This window comes from Typha angustifolia, chromosome 5, assembly GCF_048772165.1.
Source record: "Typha angustifolia cultivar Huaian chromosome 5, ASM4877216v1, whole genome shotgun sequence".
NCBI lineage: Eukaryota > Viridiplantae > Streptophyta > Magnoliopsida > Poales > Typhaceae > Typha > Typha angustifolia.
This window is the reverse complement of record NC_133243.1, coordinates 6178050-6199754: the sequence shown is the minus strand read 5'-3', so window position 1 is coordinate 6199754 and position 21705 is coordinate 6178050. Positions and strand designations below refer to the sequence as shown.

At 36.9% G+C, this 21705-nt stretch overlaps 3 protein-coding genes across 8 annotated transcripts; 1 reads left to right on the top strand and 2 right to left on the bottom strand.

The window, feature by feature from the left end:
- The first annotated feature begins 1699 nt into the window (after positions 1-1699).
- On the top strand, positions 1700-9447 carry LOC140760341 (uncharacterized). 5 transcript variants are annotated; one of them, XR_012104357.1, is made up of 8 exons: positions 1700-3837; positions 4120-4553; positions 4859-5020; positions 5954-6029; positions 7273-7431; positions 8318-8405; positions 9185-9238; positions 9311-9447. XR_012104357.1 is itself a non-coding variant. In XM_073097269.1 (7 exons), the coding sequence occupies exons 1-7, from the start codon at positions 2167-2169 to the stop codon at positions 7812-7814; spliced, it is 2487 nt and encodes an 828-aa protein (XP_072953370.1). In that variant the 5' UTR covers positions 1704-2166; the 3' UTR covers positions 7815-8275. The 5 variants fall into 5 exon arrangements, 3 of the variants coding, with proteins under 3 accessions (XP_072953369.1, XP_072953370.1, XP_072953371.1); XR_012104358.1 differs by having other exon boundaries at positions 9177-9238; XM_073097269.1 differs by lacking the exons at positions 8318-8405; positions 9185-9238; positions 9311-9447 and adding an exon at positions 7713-8275 and having other exon boundaries at positions 1704-3837; positions 4120-4228; positions 4346-4553.
- On the bottom strand, positions 8506-12013 carry LOC140760434 (endoglucanase 8). The gene is made up of 8 exons (XM_073097371.1): positions 11798-12013; positions 10919-11131; positions 10417-10617; positions 10082-10159; positions 9847-9996; positions 9634-9742; positions 9325-9488; positions 8506-8832 (listed from the first exon to the last, which is right to left on the bottom strand). The coding sequence occupies exons 1-8, from the start codon at positions 12011-12013 to the stop codon at positions 8506-8508; spliced, it is 1458 nt and encodes a 485-aa protein (XP_072953472.1).
- Positions 12014-13678: 1665 nt separating this feature from the next.
- Positions 13679-20367, bottom strand: LOC140760481 (fatty-acid-binding protein 2). 2 transcript variants are annotated; one of them, XM_073097456.1, is made up of 11 exons: positions 20155-20367; positions 18838-19479; positions 18479-18689; positions 16669-16744; positions 16394-16496; positions 16132-16200; positions 14942-14978; positions 14769-14843; positions 14638-14689; positions 14511-14555; positions 13679-14205 (listed from the first exon to the last, which is right to left on the bottom strand). In XM_073097456.1, exons 2-11 carry the CDS (start codon positions 19353-19355, stop codon positions 14108-14110), a joined length of 1284 nt encoding a protein of 427 aa, XP_072953557.1. In that variant the 5' UTR covers positions 19356-19479; positions 20155-20367; the 3' UTR covers positions 13679-14107. The 2 variants fall into 2 exon arrangements, with proteins under 2 accessions (XP_072953557.1, XP_072953556.1); XM_073097455.1 differs by having other exon boundaries at positions 18838-19441.
- Between the last annotated feature and the right edge of the window lie 1338 nt (positions 20368-21705).

The window sequence follows — 21705 nt, the reverse complement described above, 5'->3', positions numbered from 1 at the left end:
ATTTAAACCCATAAGCTTTATTATTAGAATCCACTAGTTGAACTAAAGTGGCTAGCATGAAATACATATTAGGATGTGATAGTAAAATATACATATTTGAACTTAGGAGTTCTTTTTTTTATTATTTTCATCACATGTTCAATTCACTTTAACCCTTAAATACGAAATTATGTGAATTAAAAAACTGTTATTTGGAATGACAACTTTGAACTAATATAAAATTTTGAAATTCCCTAATAAAATTATGGAGTCTTAGAAAAATAATATATATATATATATTATAAATATAAATTGCTAATATAAAATAGTTTAGATTAAAAGTTCTCCCTAAAGACAATAACTTTTTTTAGTAGTTTTTTAAATTTTATACAAGTTGTCTTCTTAATTAGCAATAATTTTATATAAGAAACTCGCTTAAATCCAACCTCGTAAGTCTTAAATTAATTTATTAAGCTTTTCTAGCTGGTGATTGGACAGTATATTCCAATCAGAGCTGGAAGGCATAATATATATATATATATATTTTTATTATAATTTAAGCAAATTTTTTTAGTGTTTCCCAGAAGGGTATAGTAGTCATTTAAGGAGAAAGCGCGTACTTGATTCCACTTAGGCGGCGGCTGGACGCGCTTTCCCCTTTGACGCCGTCGGTCGGTGGCTCGTAAATGACCGAAATGGCCCCACTAATTAATTCGTCGGCTTCGGATAAACTTCATCAAAAGATAAGTTTGAATTAAATTTGGATTAAGATTAATTCGGAATGGACTCAAAATATGGTTATTATGAACTTATTCTGATTAACCAAATATCAACCATAATTTATATCGAGTATTTAGACTTAATATAATCCAATCACAAGAGATTTTATTCTTCTCATCAACAAATCCCGGTTGAAAATGAATGCAGTAGAAAGCAACAGTAATTCCATGACAAATGCCAGCGGAGACTCTGCCCATCTAATACTAATTTATGTTTCAGAAGACATAAACAATGGTTCTCAAACTGCAAGTCTTCTCAGTCTTGGAAGGTAATCTTTTACAGCAGAGTTGCATTCCCAAGTGGGTAGTCGTCAAATGCTTCAATTTAATTACCCACGTTTTCTCTTATTCAAAAGGTTGAGAGAATTATGGCAGAGGTTGTTCATCCAGTCAACAATCACATAGTTTTTAAGGCTACCAACAGAGCCACCAATTGGAGCAATTTAATATGTATAGATATAAAAATATTGTCCTCTAACAAAAGATATCGTTAATTCCTTATATAAACTACTAAAGAGAACAAACTATACCCACTGTTCCATCCAAGGCCTGCAATGGACCCCAGTTTGCCTATTAGCCAGTTCTTCAACTTGGTTTCATCATGTCATGCTTTGAATACTGACAACTTGAGGCTAGAAAGAGGTATTGAGACCTATTGAAGAGCAGCTAGCTCTGGCACCAGCAAAAGATGCCAACAGGGGAAGCAAATGACACCAGAAAACAACAAAGTTGGCAATTGTTTTGTAAGAATAACCCACATCCTGTACAACTTCTACTGAGACTACTAGACAAGTTAAAGGTGTAGACGAATTCTCCTTGTCAGGTTCAAAGAATTGGAAGCCATACAGATCCTAGCTTTCCAAAGATCATAAGCCTTGTACCTTAAATAAATAGAGAAAATGATAATGTCAAAGCAAGCATTAGAAACAGAGTGTTAAGTCTGGAGTAGTCCCAGGTTTTATGTAGAAATAAAGTCACCAAGTATTAATTAATTTTTAGGAACATATTATCTTGCTAAGATAGTCCATGGGCTTTGGGCTCAATGTGGAAAAAAGAGAGGAAAAATGGATAAATATTTGACGTTTGACACGTAGCACCGGTGGTGAGTCTGACCTCCTCTCGAAGCGTCGGAAGTGATAGGTTCCTCTGCCGGCGCGATGTACTCTATCTCACCCCCTTAACGTGATCAGCAACCTTGGTAGGACCGACATGGTCCACGTGTTGCACTTGAGGATTCGTCAAAGAACGAGATCATACTGACGCATCCCGTAGCGTGTACCGCGAGTCACCAGAACGGGATCCCCTTTCCTTTCGCGCGGGAAATGGATCTCTTACGCCGCACGCCTCCGATTCTTGCACACGCCCGTCGTTACCATCTCCGCTTCGATCGATTCCTTACGTGTCTCTAATGCCGGTGCTGCGATCTCAAGAGGTCCTTAACAAAACCCTAGACCTTCCTCCTCTCGATCCTCCCACTCCGGCGAGATCAGATGCGTCACCAATCGCTCTATCTCCCTCCCCGGGGACGTCCTTAGTGTTAGGGTCCGATTCGTCCGCCACGGGAACGCCTCCTCTTCGGCGGAGCCCTCGGCTCGCCTCCACTTCGAATCCCGCTCCTGTCGATGCTACGAATAGCAAGAGGAAGGGGAGAGCTAGGGCTTCGAGCTCTTCGGTAGAGGAGAAGGGCGGGGATATGGAAGGAACCGGACGACGGAGCGAAGCTAGGGTTTTGGAGGGAGATGGGGTGGATGGAAGTTACATGAACCTGCGGTCGGGTTCTCGGATCACGAAGAGGAGGATCGAAGTGACTGCTGATGTTTCTGCGGAGGAAGGGGATGGGATCGTCTTTGAAGAGAAGGTTCAGAAGGATGGAAAGGAAGAAGATGGATTGATGAAGATGGGAGAGGTTCTTGTATCTATCGGTAATACGAAGTCTCCGGAAATTTTGCAAAATGAAGTCAACTCATCAAGACAAAGCAAGCCTGGAGGCCTAAAGAGAGGAAAGGTGATCCAAAGAGAAGAAGATGGAAGTAAAAGCGTAGAGCTGGACTGTGAATGTACCTTCTTGAAACCTGAAGAAGCTGGCAATAGGGAACAAAACCCGGAGGATGTTGGTATGGAGGAGAGGCACATTAACCTGAGATCAGGTACTAAGATTGCCGGGAAAGGGATTAAAATAGATGATTCGGTCCATAAAGACGGTGCATTAGTTTTTGAGGGGAGAAACTGCCAAAAAGGAAAAGGAAAAGGGAAGTTGCTATTGGATGATGAGCATTTTGAGATTAGAGCCAGTAAGGAGACGATTTTTGGAGACGGCGAAGGTGTTGGTCTTACTGGGAATGGGAAGTTCAGTGCTGAAGAGAAAGGAAAGGGAAAAATGGTTGTGCAAGAGGATTTGTCACGTAGAAATAGAACCATAGCCGAGTTCGATCTGAACTCAGCTGCACCAGAGGAAATTGACAATATCTCATGGAACGCAGATGGGTCAGTAGAGCAAGTATCGCCTGGAAAGCCAAAAGGACAGATTGAGTCTCGAAGAGAAGCAGATAGGAGCAGAGCCATTGAGTTGGCTCCCAAATTTGCCTTTTTCAGAACTGAAGAAGATCACGACTCTGATGAAGAAGAGATAGAAGAACTAGAGCACGCCAGTGGCGAAGAGGATTGGCCGGGCCCTTTCTCAACTGCCATGAAGCTCATTGAGGAGCGGCAAGAAAAACTGAGGGCTCGGGAATTAAATGCTTCTTTGAAGATAAATACATCGAGTGAGGTAAAGATCCAATGGACTCCTTCAAAGAGTTTGGAGAGCAAGCGTGCCGTCAAGCTGGCTCCATCCCTCAATGACTTGTGCATGAAAATTCTACTGGATAATGCCGAAGAAATTGAATCACTTGAAGGAGTTCCTGATGCGCTCAAACATAGGCTCATTTTGATGTTTTGTCATTATAGGAAGATGAACTCTGGTCTTCTTGCTCATCTCTTGTCTGGTTCTCCAACAGAGATTCGCCTAAGTGATTGTTCTTGGGCAACAGACAGTGAGTTCGAGGGCATTTTTGGCAGATGTGACACAGGAAGGTTAAAGGTATTGCTTCTTGGCATTCGATATTTTCTCCATATTATTTATGCATAATAATGATTTTCTCGAATGGTCAGCATGACAACCTATGTGAGCATGTTTTTTCTCTTCTCTTTTTTGACAAAGAATAATCAATTTTGGACTATTTTAAGTTTTGCACAATTGTTTCTGTTGTTTGGTTGTATTTTCTAATCCTTTTCCTTTTACTTGTAGACAGGTAGTTTGTATGATGAGTTTTACATATTGAACTTTTCTTTTGACATTTATTATACTTTTGCAATGAAATAGGTGGTGCAGCTTGATCTATGTGGGCGATGTCTGCCAGATTACACATTGCGGGCTACCTTGGCCCGATCCTCTAATAGTTTACCATTGTTAACTTCGTTATCCTTGAAAGGTGCATATAGTTTGTCTGATGATGGGTTAGATGCAATTGTGTCTTCAGCACCTCTGTTAAGTTCACTAAATTTGTCTGAGTGTTCTCTTATTACCTCAACCGGAATTTGTAATGTAGCAAATAAGTTGGAATTGGTACTGAAAGAACTCTACATTGATGATTGCCAAAATGTCAATGTTATGCTGATTCTTCCAGCACTGAAGAAGATCAAACATCTGGAAATTTTATCAGTTGCTGGCCTTCAATCTGTCCGTGACAAATTTGTACATGAGTTGATACCTCTGAGTGGTTATAGCATGAGGGAGCTTCACTTTGCTGGTTGCCTGTAAGTTTTGTATCAGACTCACGAACTAAATTAAATAGCTGAATTTCATCAAAATAACTACAAAGATTATTCAACCTCATTCCTGTTGAATGCATTCTCTGTTTATTTTCTGCGGTTTTACTGTTTTTGCATGTAACTGGAAATTAGGCTGTAGCAATTAGTCATTTTGTTAGCTGTGTAAGCAGCCTCCCTTTTAACAGACACTGGAATCAACTACCTTTGCTGCGAAGGAAGCACAATCTTTCAAGCAAAGCTACATAATCTTAGCTGACATTCTGATTCTCGTTTGCTTTGACTGGATGCAGGAGATTGACTACTTCTTCAATTAAAATTATTGGAGAAAATTGTCCGCAGTTGTCTGTTATAGATCTTCGGAACTTAAAACGATTGAATGATAATGCCTTGGGTCATCTCGCCAACGGTTGTGGATCAATTCAGAAACTTAAGCTTTGCCGTAATGCATTCAGGTTCATCTTTTACTCTTTGTGTTGGGTTGATTTTCTGCAGTTGCTGATTATGTGATACAGCCCGTTCCTATATCCTTCATATTGTTCTTTATAAGGAACATTTCAGGAAATTTTTTTTAAACATAGACATGTCTGTTTATGCCCTTTTTGATATGTAGTATTCATATGCTCTTTTCCTTTAAGACTGAAGGATCAATATTTATCTGATTTAATGCACTGATTAAATTTTGAAAGCAGTTAGTGAGCTGAGAATCAATTAGGTTAATCTAGATGCCTACGTTATGCTATCTTTGGTTGTCAATTGTAGTTAGCATATATAAATTGTAGAATATATGTTAGTATATTTAAGTGGTGAAAATTAATTTTCTTTTCACCAAATCTATGAGTTCTCTGTCAGATCTGAAAGAGAAACCTAGAATTATTAAAACAATTGAATTAGTGAAACTGTGAAATAGGTCAATTAATGCCCTATCAAGACAGAAGCAAGAAGTATTTTCTGGTTTTGTTTATGGTGGAAGAGCATAATATTCTCTGAGTTGATAGCATTAATATCCTATACATGGTCATGGTCAGTTATAAGTTATAACTGATTAAACTACCAGGTCAAGTGGTTCGTTTGTAAATATTAAAATCTAAAAATTGTTGTTATCCTATTTGATGGGCTACTAAGTTGCTTCTTGGTATGTATTCTTCATTATGTTTACATTATATTCTTTGGTTTCTTTTGGCGAAAAAGTAGTTTGAGAAATGCTGTAACAATTTTCATTGCTTAACATCTGTTCCAGTAATATCCATCGTAACTCTATATGTTATTGAACATCTTGCACATATATATATTAGTCAGGATGATTCCCACTTAATGGCAACTTGATATGATGCGTTAACTTGATAAATTTAGTTTCTCACAAGCTTACTCTTGCTATCAAATGATAGTGATGAAGCAGTTGCTGCATTCATTGAAGCATCTGGGAGCTCCTTGACTGAACTTGCACTAAATAATGTTGAGCAGGTATTTCTTTCACTTTTCCTTGGTCAATGCTTTGAATGTGTGGTTGAATTGATTCTAAATGACAATTAGAAGTTAATATTCATGTCTAGAGCAAATTTGTTTTGTAAGAAAGAAAAGCAATTGGATGAGTAAAAACTAAAAAGCTTAGGCTTATTACTCTGGCACAGTTATTTGATGGTCCTCTTGCAGAGGATATAGACAGTTCAAACATGGCAGTTTGGACGTAGTGACCTGAAAAGGTAATAGAAGAATATTTTGACTTGTGCAGTCTTTATAGTATTTTTACATTTCCTGTTCTGTTATAATTTGGGACAAGGTAATATTTCTTGGAATTATTCTTTTACAATTGGTCAGTTGTTCATTTGTATAGTGATAATAGAAGCTTCCATTATGCAACTGCTGTTTGAAATTACTTCCGTGTGAATGAGGCAACATCTACTGGGAGAGCCACGAGTAACTGGAAGGACAAGACTGGGGAGTGCTAATTTATGACTGGCCGCAGCTACGGTTGAACTTTCATTGGACTGTTGTTGCTTTGATCTGGTAACATAGGTTAGGTTATGCTTAAAGTAGGCCAAGAAAAAGGATTTCACTTGTTCTCCAATACCACCTATGAACATGCTCAGGCATTTATTATGGTTGGATGCCTTCTCTTTTCCTTTAAATTCTTTTTTTACCTTTGAAATGGCTGATATTAGAACTTTGTCCAGTCGGAGAAGATTTTTGCATAGATTCTTTGCAACATCAAAAATGTTTGAGGGACTCACAGGATGCCACTTTTAGCTGCTGGCAATATAGATCTCTCTTTTTCTATAACATTAGTCTTTAGATGCCAATGGTTTGATTAATTTGCTTGCCAATGGATTCTAAATGAACATTTCTTGTGAGAGCATCCCACACAAGTTGTTTATTTGAAAGGTAAACTCACTTTCTTCATGATGAGGTATGACAAGATCTAAATCTTTTCACTCCTATGTCTGGGCATTCTTCAATAGTGACCTTTCGACACTATTTGTTGGTTGTGCTGCTGATTAATCTTCAATATGGCATAACTCTTTGGCACTCAATAGTTATTTTTATTAGTGTTTGAGGAGTTGTTTTTATAATAGTTTTTTAAAAAAAATAATTGGAGCGTTCCCACCTTAATCCCATTGTTGATAAGTGAATTTTTTTGTCTAGAATTTTCTTTTGCAAGGATGTTGCGCTGAGCCACAGTAATTAATGATTATTGCACTTTCTGCAGGTTTGTCATAATACTGCTGCAGCCATCTCACGAAGATGTTCCTTACACCTACACAATCTTGATCTTTCCTTCTGCCGAAAGATGACTGATGAAGCTCTGGGACTGATTGCTGACAGCTGTTTATCGTTAAGGATACTTAAGCTCTTTGGATGCACCCAGGTATTAATGCTCATCTGATTAGCACTTCCTGGTGAGCTGTAAAATATAATCAAATATAAAAAAGTTCTATCTTCCAATCCTTTTTGTGTTGTAAATCTATGATATTTTTTCTGATCAATTCCTTTGACCGTCCACCTAGCATGACCCAGGTTAATCCCTTGTTTCCTTTTATGCAAATGTCTGTCAGTAGCTCCCTTAGGGGTTCTCCTTCATTGATTTCTGTCCAGTTTAGGGTTGCATTATGCTTTGTAAACCTGAATTTCATAATGATCACATTGCAGGTCACAGATGTGTTTCTGAATGGTCACTCAAATTCTTCTGTCAAGATTATTGGGTTGCAGGGAAAGATACTCGATCAATTAGACATCCCTGACTTCTTATGAGGCAACACGCCTCTTTCCTTTGTTCAACAAATTTTGTTCCTTCATCATCACATGACATCTCTGGATCCTGGAGGTTTAAGTTCATACTTTGGAGAGAGGAATGTTGCCTGTGCCTGACCCTGTGATTTTTGCCTGCCACATCTTAAACAATGTTTGCTAGAGAAATGACATAATAGTAGACAATGTTTTGAATTAGAGAGTGTAGTACTTATACAGAGAGAAAGCACATGACAATGTATTTTTTTTTTCTCGGAAAGAATGAAAGTTTACACATTGGATAATTGCATTTTCCAGAGGAATGAAGAATATCATTGTTCTGTTTGTTACTGATGAAGTATTCTACTCCATAAGTTCATTAAGACGAACAATTTATATCTTACTGGAATACCAAATGCTCTATGTTTTCAGTTCTAATTTATATTGCACCAATAACGTCTTAAGCTTTATCTTGTAAGCAATGGCTAGTATGACTTCACTTTGTCACGCATTTATTCTTCCTGCAGTACAGGGAACAATCTAGAAGCTTTATTCGTGTACAAAATTTTTCTGATCCACTCACACCAGGAAGCACAACATAGAATTCTCCAGGAGGTACTTTATTTTGTTTCACTTTCCTTGCATTATAGATATTGATCAATACAGCCTAAATAGCTACATGCTAGTCTCCATGCATCTCATATGCCATAAGATCTTAGGCACCATGCACTGCAAGCTTGGCAAGAGGGCCGACGGCGAGGGAGTTGATATAGGTCGTGGGCTCAAGCATGGGTGAGTTGGAGCGGTTGTCCTCGAAGTTATCATCCTTGTCAGGGCCGCCAACGATGGCGCCTGTCAACTTGTTAGGGTTGGGCTCGTCTGGTTTGAACCATTTTGTGAAGCTCATCCCGCAATCAATAGACTCTTCGAGGTGGAGCACCGGCACCGACGAGCCACGGTGATGGGCTTGGGTCGGTGGATTTATTCCGAAATCGACCATGTAGGACCTGCCCCTAGGGTTGGTGCCAAGAAGATAGTCCATCTGCACATATCCATGGAACAACATGATTAGAACATGTTTGCATTCTAGACACTTAAGAGCTGTTTGATTTCATGTGTTTCAAGATGCAATATTTATAGTGTTAAATAAAAAGTGTTAAGAAACATAAGTCTTATATCTTTCTTTTTCTTAAATGTTAAGAAAATGTGTTTTGATATCTACTTAATTGAACCAGATATCAAGATGCTATATATGAATGTATCCTAGCCCGCAGAAAGAATATTTTATGGAATTCATAAATTAGAAACTGAATTTTGTATTATATTTTATATATGTAGATGCAGTTTTTGTAGATACGCAAAGCTCTTACTATTTTTATTGTGAAGTGTAACAGTTGAGATTTGGGTAGGGTATGATGGTATACCAATGAGAACAGGCTATCAGTCAGGTACATTCATATCATTATATGCATCCAACTAATGAGAATCTCAAATTTCATTTTTTTTTTCACATATTTCAGGTTGAATGGCTTACCTGCTTCTTCGCAAAATCCCTAAGTTGAGAAGGCTGAATCACTTGGCTACCACATGAGACCTTCTCATTGTTCTTGACAAGAATGTCACTGTATGCGAAGAACAAAAAGGCAGTGCCGGTGACGTATTGGGTATTGGCTCCATCACGGAGATGAACCATCCCTCCTGCAGTACAAATTTGCTGAACTTATTAGGTAAGGAGAATTTTTTTTTTGTTAAAAGAAAAACTATGTTAGAATATAATCTATGCAGTTTGAATACATGATCAACTTGGGTATAACTCCTCGAGTTGTGAAAGAATTGAAGATACCTGGAGTGACATATATTTGGTGCAAGGGACTGTCAGGTAGCACTGAGCAAATAAAGTTATCAGCCTGTGTCTTGAAATTCTGAAGACCATCCTCCCCCGTCAGGTGTAACTACAAGATGGCAAAATTCTGCAAGTCAATTTGCTACTTCGACCGGCATTGGGAGATGCAAATATCTGGACAAGATTAAAAGGAAGAGTTTTGGTGTTGTTTACGTCTGAGAGGAGCACTTGGGCTCCTGCGTACTTGAGATCCCAGCTGAACTCAGCCACACTAGCAGATATGGCTTCCTCAGTTATGAACTTGTGATACTGCTCTCTTCTTGTTGCACGGTATAGCCATGAAGCTGCCCATAATAACTCATCCTGCATCATTCATTAGGTACGCAGTTAAAGTTTTAATCTTCCAATTCTTTATTCAAGAATGAGGGGGGAGAGAGAGAGAGATTACATTGTAGCCAGAGTAGGAGCAGTAGAATGGGCATTCTCCATCATAGGTTCCTTTGTAGGTTTTAGAGAACTCAAAGAGCTACAGAAAACATCATTAAAAAAAACAATTAAGGGGAAAAAATAGTAGAAGGATTAGTGTAGTAGATGATTGGCATTTGGCCCTTTACCCCGCCCTATAGAAGTGCTTTTAAACATGTACTAATAATTAAGATGTTGGGAGCTTGACTTAGTCTCAGTGGTAGTTTATGATTTAAGTTACTAAGTAGGATGTCATGATGTTTCCCTATCTCTCAGAAAACATAAATGAAGTTACACTGAGATGCCATGCATTCTTACCAACTTGGCTTTGTTCAAGAGGCTGCGGGAGTAGTTGCGATCTTGATTCCTGAAAACTATGGAAGAGGCGGCCATGGCGGCAGAGGTCTCGGCGGCGATCTCCGTTCCCGGGGTATTCTCGTCGATCTTGTAAAGAGTTCTCGGAGTCCTCATGTTCTCCGGCCGCATCCAGCACTGATGGTCGGCATCTGGATCCCCCACCTTAATTTGGCCAACATTTATTGATTTATTGTTTTTCATAAGAAAGATATAATAATAATACTAATATATTAGTTTATAATTAAATATCATAATAGCTTAAATCGGTATAAATTTTTTTTTACACAACTAAGCTAGTTTGACAGTTATTTCGCAACCAAACACCACCTAAAAAATTTAAAACTATTAGGAACTGGCGATTTTTTATATTTTATATTTAATAATTAATATAGCAGTGCTTAACAAATAAAGTAAACTTTGCCACATAATTAGATGCGATTAACTATATATGAACCCTAATTACCTGGACCCATAAGCGATTCTTTTTGGTGCAAGCCTTGAGAAAAAAATCCGTTCCCCATCGGATTGCAGCACGAACGTTCTCAAACTCCCCAGTGGATTGCAGCTCGGATTTGTAAGCAATGGCAGCCCATGAAAGAGTAGTCACAGTGAAAGCCATTGGCAGCCCATACTTTACATTGTCTCCAGCATCATAGTATCCACCTACAAGATCCACCTAATCCAATATATGGAAAAAAATAATAATAATAATCAAAGGTTCGGCTTTCAAAATCTAAAAAGATTAAGTTTGAAAGCTTTCAGAATAGTTGATAAACGTTATATATATATATGTTTAAAATACTGTTCTTATTCAGCAAGAGGAACCACGCATTGACAAAAAGGGGCCATTGATTTGAGGAACCTCTTAAATTCTAGTTCCAACTAAACCTAAGTAGTTTCCAAAATAATACCATCTTTTAAACAATCAGAATCCTGTCTCAGTTAATTAAATGTACATTTATTTTAGACTAAACTGCAAATCTTGGAAGAACTTTAATGACATTAAAAAGATTCGGGCCCCCTACCCCAAGATTGCTAGCTCTTTCTTTGCTAGAATAATTACTTTTTTTTAAAAAAAAAAAGGTTATTTTACAGATAGGATCCAAGTATTTTATAAATTTTCATTTCAGGCCCTATACTTCCATCATCTGCGTGAAATTACACCCTGCAGTTAGCAAAATCTCTTAGATATATCATATATAGGGCGTTAATATGCAAAATAGTTTCAAAAATAACATCGAAAGTTTGAATAAAATCACAAGTAATTAACTCTTTCAAAAAACAAAAAAAAAAGTTGGTAATTAAAATCGGAAGAGAAGAAGAGAGAAAAAAGTTGACATACATTGGAAAGCTTTCCATCGTCGAGAGCCGAATCGCCTCTCCAGGAAATCCTAGAGTTTGCCGGGAGCTTCCCAGATCTTTGCGCCTCGAGAAATAATATCGACTTCGTTAAAGCTTCCTTGTAGTTATGAGAACCGGAAGCCGTGGAGAGAAGACCATCAAAGAGAGCAAGCCATGCAAAGAATGCGACATGGATCGTTCTCAAACATGACTTCATCTTCTCAGAGCGAGAGAGAGAGAGAGAGAGAGAGAGAGAGAGAGAGAGAGAGAGAGAGATGTGAGGTAAATAGAAGGGGAGGAGAGAAGAGAATGTGATGATGAGAGAGAGCGTGTTGTAGATATATTGAGTGGTGCAAACGGCCGTACTAATAGTTGCATGTCCTTTTTGCTTAATATGGGTGCAGTTGCATGGTTTCACGTATGTGGTCTTATGGGAGGAGTTCCATTTTGGAAGCTATTTTTGGAATGTTTTTGGTGAGGGGATGTAGGGTTGGGAGGCCGGTCTTGGTCTTGTTTAAGTAACATAATAACATCTTTTGTTTTTTTCTAACTAAAGTCTAATATACATATATATTTATGTATGTATTCAAGAGGTTAGGATGCATGGTTCTCCATTGCATGATGAGAATATATATATATAATATACGTAAATCTAGTAGAAAGTTTTCAGCTTTGAGTATATATCACATAAGCTTGATTTGATGCATGCTGAAGTAAGAAATGACTCAATTTGTACTTAATTTGTTTGTTTAAAGGTCAAATTGGTTTTGGAGTGAATTGATATCCACTTTATAAGTTAAGGCCAATACTTAAAGCTTTGATTCTAACAGAAAACAACGCATCTAATTATTGATAGAACAAAAGTTTAGAGAAAATTATGGTTTGGCCCCATTTCAAAGTACCCTTAATGTATTCCAAACTTAAGCATTGAACCTTTCCTAGTTGCAAATGTTAAAATTTTCATCTAATCCAAAACTAATGTTGCAAATGATGGAATCAGTGTGCACCTGTGTTTCATTGGTGGCACTATTTTCCTCATAAGAAAGTCACTAATGAACCAAACTATCTCTACCATCCTTGATCATGGGGTTAATTAAATCTTTTCTCATCCCCATTTAGTAGCTAACTAATAGTATCTTGGTGTACACTATACGAGAGTGAAGTGCTTAAGTTTAAAGTCTATTTGAATAAAATTAAAAACGAGATAAACTGATGGGAGAAATCTGTAATTTATCAAAAAGTTTATATATTCCCCACCACAATAATTAATTCCTAATAACTCTAATTAATTTGCAGCCATCTATTTCGTGCCAAGTTAATGTAAGTTGTTAAATTAAGTCAGTTAGATTTTTAAGGCGCAAGTATTGCAGATAATTCTTGCAAGTGGAATTAGAGGATCAGATTGAGTGTCTACACAAACTTAACTCTAAATATTCTAAATAATTACTGGGGAGGAGGAGACAAGAGAACCTAATTATAATGAAACTGAAACCTGTCTAAATACACGCATTGAAACCCAAATTAACCTTTAAGTTTAAGCCACTGGAGTTGCCTGCATTCTATCGTATGTTTATGTTCTACGTGAGACTAATCCTCTTTTCCATCATGAAGACAAACTTTTGACAAGAGAAACCTTAGTGAAGGGGAAATATACCGTGTGACGATAGTTGTCGCTTTATGCCCAAGTTGGAAATATATAGCAGATTTGTTTAATCTTAGGGAAGGAGTTACGAGTTAAGTTTACAAACACATCTGGACCGAAACAATGTACATGTAAGAGAGTCGTGATTTAAAACATACCAATGAATTGCTGAGATAAGATTGTTCTATCTCTAGATCTAAACTTGATAATTGATAAGTCTAAATATTAAACCTATATCAATAGTTGAAACAACAATGGCAACTACTATATGTTCTGATAAACATCGTAAAAGAATTCTGATACATTCTAAAAGAATTGGAGCAAAAGAAGCTGCAACAAAGAATTGACAAAACCGCTCACAACCAAGAATGTCAATGGTGCAGGGGCAGAGCACCCTTCGTTATAGGCTGATAGCAAAAGCCTATGCAAATGGAGGCCTTTGCATTATCTGATGCAACTTTCCTTCGAAACTGTAGGTCATGTTCATATTGATTTACATATCAGGAACCGTCTCACTGTACATGGATCTAACTCGTCTATGCACTGGATTTCGTCCAGTTTGTACAACAGGTCCAAAAGATCTTTGATCAGCCCACTTGGTCTAATTTAATTTATATGAATTCCATTGGACCCAGAAATGAGACATTGGAAGAATCTTTTTTTATTTCCTTAGCATCTCCTTATCATGACAGCAACATTCTCTGCAATCTCTTGTTTGGCCTGCATTGAGACAGGAACGTCGCCAATATACATATCGAAGAAAGCCCCTGAAGATGAAGAAGAAAATTTAATTAATACAGACGCACAAAAAACATTAGAGCATATACCAGCAATCTGGGACAAGGAAGTCTTAAATGGAAGATAATTCAAATTATGATACTTCAAAGATGAATATGTAGTGATGTTCTATCCAATCTCAAAAGAGGGTAATTGAACAAACAAAATCTACATCAACAAGGTGATCTTGAGGAGTTCCAGATTGTTTAACTGACATGCTAAGCAACAATTTATGGGTAGAGAAAACTGATAGCACCTGTTAGAATTTTCTGATTAAATAAAAACATCTACTTACTGCACAGATCTTTGCTATGAACAGCACCCATATGTTTACCACCAACTGCACAAAAACTATTCGTCAAGGTCGGGTAGATATAAATGACAAGTTTAATGCATTATTGACACACCAGCCAACAACTTACTTTCTGTTATCAGCTGACCATCTGCTGTTTGTCTAAAATTAATTGTTGTACCCTGCATTTATATTTATTTTTGCACCTTAGGCAAAAAAGCATGAGAAACAAGAAAAATAAATTATAACAGAACACCTTACCATAGGTATGGGGATATCTTGAGTGAAATAAGAACGGAATGTCCTCAGGCAATGATAATCCGTATCAGGATTCATCTTATCAAATAGAAACACAACATAAGAGTAAGTCTGCATTCATTTCATGGAACTATAACAGAAGAAGGAGATCTGTCAAGATAGCTGCACATAAGTACCTTTTGTAATCGAACGCGAAGGGACTTCTCAAAAGCACTGCAAAAGGATATTAGAACAAGCACGGCATCAATAATAAATCATAATTCTATTCCAGCGAGTGACATCTTGATCTTGTGTAGGATAAACAATTAGATCAATTAATGTTAGCAAAAGAACAAAAAGTAGGAACTGGAGCCATGATGCAAGGAATAGAATATATGCTGAAGTTATTATAATGGAAAAAACCAGCTGGTTGGACAATTACAGGCTCTGCTGTTATGTCCTGGAAGCCCATTTAGTTTTGAAGGTAAATTACTAAATTCTTAACTTACAGAATAAAACAGACTCTCAAACTAGCCATTAATGAATTCCATTCTGAAAATGAAAACCGTGTAATCCACAGCAAGGGATCAAACAGCAGTAATGAGGATTTGTAATAATTCGAGAATATTGAAAAATGCAAACCAGATTTACATATGCCATGCTCTTAAAAGTTGACATAAGAATTAAGAACCTAAAAAGCACGCCAATGCAACAACTTTACAAGCACAACTCTTCTATCCAATATGTTAAGTACATAAAGAGCTCAAGAAAACTTATCAAAAATTATCCCTTGAGCATCATCCTGTTTCAACATTATTACATCATATAACCAAGTTTTTCAGCTGGCCATCTAAATTAGGTCTGCTTGCGTAGAAAACTAGGTTTATGCAAGTATCCATTCCTGTGAAACAACTTGGTGATTACTCTTTTGGACAAAGGTAGACCCTACCATAATCTGGCCATGAAACTGAATCATATGCCCACCTTAAGCTGGAATTCATGTCGTAACATTATTAGATTTCCAATGTAATCGAACTATAAACCTAGAACCATATCATGGTAGTACATTCCTATGTCACTGATCCTATTTGCAATTTATTATTCTTATTTCCAATGCCATTATAAAAGCATACTGAAGGGCATATTTTGAAAAACCCATAATCAACAGCTGTAAGTAATGGCAGAAAATTAAATAATAGGTGACAGTAAACTCAATATATAATTGCTCGGACAAGATAAGCATGAAAGAGTAGTCTGTAACTCTCTCCAACAAAAAGAGGAGAGCAATAGCATAGTGAAATATAGAGAAATATAGAGATCATATTTCGAAGACCCTCAAACTGCAGATAAAAAGAACCAACAAGTATGAGGATATAGATCTACTTACTCTCGCACATTATTAATTTTGAGGCCATTGCAATTAACAACCAGCCTAACAGTCATGTGAATGTCTTCCCTGCATCAGTGAGATATGAACTTTTCATCAGAACTTATAGAGTTAATCTGAGGACCTAGAAGTTTTTTAATTCTCAATACACCAAAATTTCCAACAAATAGATTTTCCTTGCTTCGCCCTTTGTAAAGGTTGAGATCCAACTGATAACAACTTTTCCTCTCAGAATACAACATTTCTTGGAGATAAAATATACCTCAGAAGATCTTCAAAAAAGTCTGAACGATTCGTTAATTCATCAATGGGTACAGAAGCATACTTGGGACCCAGTTTCTCACAGACAGAATCAGGATGGATATCTAGAAGCAGAAAAAAGAAATGTTACAACACCATCCCTATTGAGGACGTAACATATGACTATATGAGTAATTGTTACTTTCCCAGAATTAAATCAGTAACCAAAATTCATTCAAGAATCTCGTAAATATGAACAACCCATAAAATACAGGGGTAACATTTCAAATTACTCACATAAACCAAATGCATAGACCTTCAGAGATTTGAAAGTAATTATTCTCATGCTTCTAGAACCAGTCCCAACAAGCACCTGAAATATTGTGACTGTCAAGGGGACTTTTTCCATAAAGTAGCTTGGGTCAAAAAATGAATATTATTTTGTTCGGAAGTATAATTATAAATTAGATGGTAGTATAAAGAAAAATATAAGAGAAATAATAAATGCAAGAAAAACATAAATATCAGAAAAAAGAGTGAAAACTGAAAAAATTATGCTATTTTACAGATAAGCTTTCCTTCTGCTTGACTGTTGTACTACAGAAAATTTAGAGAATACTAATTCATATAGATCTATCAAAAGTTTTCTGAGATAGTTTTCTGTCATCATACAAAAGTACAAAATTTGCATACATACAAAGACTTGTATATGCATCTCGTAATCCCTAGGGAAGCACAGGTAAAGAAAGATGGTATTGAAGTTTGGTCTGTACAATTGAGGTGATTAACAAAGTCAATTGCAGATAACTGGGATGCACTTGATGTCTCCACTAAAGTTCAAAAGCACAAATGAAAAATAAAAGAGGTTCCATATATAGTGGGTGGAAACAAGACAAGAGTAGTCAGGTAGATCTATGGCATATAATAAGCCCCTTGTAACCACTATATGTGCTATATACTAGAGCCCTCCAATAAGCTGACCTGCAACATCTAAGTGAAATGATTATTGGTACTCAAACAAACAAGTTTATCAATAACAGTCCATCCTGTAAGTTGTGATGCACATAAAAATTGGTCCAGAAGAAAGAACTTTCAACACCTAGGCACACCTTCCTTAAGCATTTATCTTGGACAGCATCATAATCTCTGATTACATTTTACTAAATAGTGCTTTGTAAATTTTTGAGTATATAATCTCTTAAATGCACTTCAATCCATTATAGCATTGGCAGATTCATGAATTCTAATTGTCTACCTTGCTTTTGCAAAATTTTAGCTGTTTAGCACTTATTTATTTATGTCCGAGCTTCCCTGATTTATAGGGTCTAGTGATCCATCTAAGTAGCTACCTATCACCTAGTCTTTTAAGTTATCCCTTGATTTCCCATGTACCATGTACAGTTTTTTAAGACCTCATGTAGATCAAACCACACAGAGTCCATCTTCAACTAAATTTTGAAAATATATAAAAAATTATAAACTATAATTTTATTGATGCTCATAGAAAGATCACTTAAGAGTGTCCCAGTGCATCATTTTGCATTCCAAAGAGTTTAGGACTGCTGCATGTAGAACTTCCATTCATAACTTGCAGAGATTAAGAAAAATTAGAAATTAGGAAAGAAAATCAAGAGACCTTGACATCTAATCTCACACTCAGAAATATGCAAGAACAAGTTTTGAATCAAAGCTAAAATCACGCACAAGGCATCAAGGCATTAAAAGTTTGTTCTCATCAATAACAATAAACCAAGATACCAAGTCCTCAAATCTTTCCTTCACAAGGTAAACCTAAAGTGGAAAATTACAATTAAATTAAAACAAATAAAGTCTTTACTAAGCATGAATTTATTTCAATAATGGTTCTTATTATCTCTATTTGGTATTTACATAGTTAGGTTGCACACTTATCCAGTAATTTCATTCCATTTGCATGTCTTAGTTCTCTAAATAAATACAGATAGGTAAAAACATCTAAAAAAACCGAGCCAGTCTCTTTGGCAGATTGATAAATCTGCAGCTAAATCTTATTCATGTGTTTTCAAAACCTTGCTACAAGAAGAAATAATGCAACAAAAGGAACACAGATGTGAGGAAGAAAGTCAACCTCGGTAGTAAAATTGGAAATATCTTCCAAAGATGTAGGGAATTTGATTCCAGTTTTTGGTTCAACTGCATCTCCTGTCCAGCTAATGTTCGAGATTGCAAGATTAGCACAGCCTGAACAGCTGTTCTCTCTGTGTAAACGATCCATAGATCCATTGATACATTCGGTCTTGTTCCCCAAAGTGATAGACTCAGCCAGTACCTTTGAAGATCTTACACCATATAATGATATAAGAGAAATAAATTAAATCAAGACCAGATAAACTGAATGAAACTTGAACAGAAGAAGAAGAAAATTTACTACATCCTAGAAAATAAAATTGCAGATCAATTCAGAATATTGAAATAAATGAAGCTTACATGTTGTCAAATGGTGGTATAATAGCTGCAGCTAGTGAAAGTATGTGGCAAGCATGATCTCGCTCAATTTCCTTCCACAAACGACCAACTGCTGAATTTGCAATCCTCGCTAAGAGCAATTGTACACCATGTTCTTCTTTTAAGTGAGAACTGAAGTGTGAACCAGCCAGATTTCGTATGCAAGAAGTTACATGCTTTATTTGTGAGCCATAACCTCTAGAATTTGAGCCACAAGTGTTGCTCGACAGTCTATGGATCATATAAGAATTTGCCCCAGTAGAAAGCCAGACAAAGAAAGCACCAGCAAACTTATTAAGGCAACTAAATGATTCCTGAAGAGCTGCATTCCCAGAAATGTAGAGATGTTTTGAATGACTTAAAGAACTGTCCACCAATGAACTGAAGCGCGGTAATAAACTTAACCCAAAAAATTGAGATACTTGGGTCTCTGTTGGGAAGCCATGAGGGAATCCACCATCATGATCCAAATTTGTGAAAAACGACCACGTATTCTTCATACTAAATTTGTAGTGCTAAAGAATATAACAAGATGAATGCTTCTGGCCACGAGTAATCACTAAAACACAATAATACCGAAGTATTTCTGTTGATGTAGGGAGAAGAAAAGGAACGTCAGTAAACCTATGCAATAGAAGGACAAGTGAGAAATAAACAATTAACCATAACCTGGTGCATTTATATGTACAACGATCTATGAAACTTATGGCAAAAGCTATCAGTTATCAATGATGGAACAATGAAATTTCTTTCTTATTATTTTTCTATCTTCTTTATACAAAGTGGAATTGCATTGTTCATCTGCATTCTGATACCTCCACAGGCATCTCCATACCTTCAAATATAAGCATCCCGATTTGCAAACGGACATGAAGAAATAAGACAAGCCTTAACACTACCTATCAAATATTTCTCTCATATATTCAAAAAGAATTCCCTTGTAATTTAGTTTTAAATAGCCTAAAAACGTCTCCACTATCCGTACAGCAGATCAACAGACAAGATGGGCAATGCATCAATAACGTTCCAGCCAGAACGAGTCCTAAAATTATCTACATTCCAATTCCCACTAGAAAAACAAATGAAATTCTCGCACAATAAAAAGAGAAAACAAAGTAATTTGCTTTTTAGCAGCACATTTTCGATGAGGAAAAGTTAATAACGATCAATAAATCAACCCCCAGACTCACGCACATTTATCCCATATCGCAAGACCTCACGAATTAAGCACAAAACTACTCCATAACTAACCAAAATTAAGAAGAACAACGAGATCAATCGTGGCATCGGCATACGAACCTGGGCTCTCGAAAGGAGATCAAGAAGCTAGAAAGATCAAATTTGGCGGACCCCAAGGAGAATCAATCCGAAGGCAAGGGAAACAAACGCTGCGAGGAAGGAAAAGTAGGGTTCCGTTTCGCCCTTTCCCACTTTCCTTTCCTCGAATCCGGAGTAGGAGTCGCGCAAGAACACCAACGGAAGGCAGAAGGCAAGGAATATTCCGCTCCACCGTTTCGGAGCAAACAAACGCGTCTATTTTTAGGGCTTTTTTTATTTCACACCTTATTTTCCACGCATTTTTTTATTTTACACCCTTCCTTTTTTTATTATTTTTAGTTCATCCCTTTCTTGTTCCACTAAAATGAAAACACTGACTCACAGGTTCAGCCTGTGTTGTATTAAAATAATATTAATGCATAATATTGGCTGTAAAACGAAAAAAGAAGAAGAAGAGAAAATTGTCCGAAATTTATGTACAGATCTGCAGACGTGGATATATCTGGACCTCTGATTCGAAGGAATAAGCTTTGACCTTTGGGTGTTTGACAGTTAGAGTCTGGGATTTAGTAATTTTTGGGGAACTTTTTAGTCGAAAGGCCCACTGAGTTGTCACGTAGCACAGTCGACATGGATCATGGGTGGTTGCCACGTATGATGTGATACCATCGGATACGTTTTCTTATTGGACTATTTGAGTGGGACCGGCTTGAGATTGGAATTAGTTGTCAACTCTCATTTTTCATATTTTGAGTTGGCAAGTTTGACCCGCTTGGATTAGCACATTAAGTCCAATTAGACGTTATATTACGAAGGTTCTGCTACGGCCCCTGACTTATTAAGTTAAAATCCAAGCTACTAAAGCAAGAAGTTCGCATGTGATTAATGGTGTTTGGCTTTGCCACGTGGCTTAGAGCGCTAAGCAGGAGTTCTATTGACGAAGCCACGGTTAGTTACAACGACTACCATCAGAAATGACGGTTTCTTTTTAAATATTATTTAAAAACCTAAAGGTTAGATATGAAATGAAAAATGTTTAATACAAAGATATTTAAATCTTACTAACTTTAATCGATATATTAAATCATCTAATTTAGACTTTTATATTGCCGAGCTATTATTTTAAATTATATTTTGTTAGGATCATCACTCTGGGTTGCAAGAAGCTTCTCTAAATTATCGCATCGCTGAGTCATTAAACTGACTCACTAAACATTACACGAGGTTGGAACTGGCATTAGGATACTTTGGTCGTAGGAAAGTTGTTAATTGCAACGTGTCCACACAAAAAACATGGCAGCATATTGTCTACAGCCCAAAATGCAGGAATCTCGCGCAGTTGGAAACTTGTCAGGTGGTGATTGGATTCTTTGATCAGGCACGTCATACATTGTATCTGGACTCTGGAGTATTACTAGTTTGTGGCTGTGGTCTTTACAGATGGTTCATTTTCTCATGTATATATCCATGAAAAGTGCAGTTTGCGGGAGAAATAGGCCAAGATGACATCCATCTGATGAGTATCTCAGCAATTGGGCCAATTTTAAGATCAAAGAATAAGATGGGCAGGAT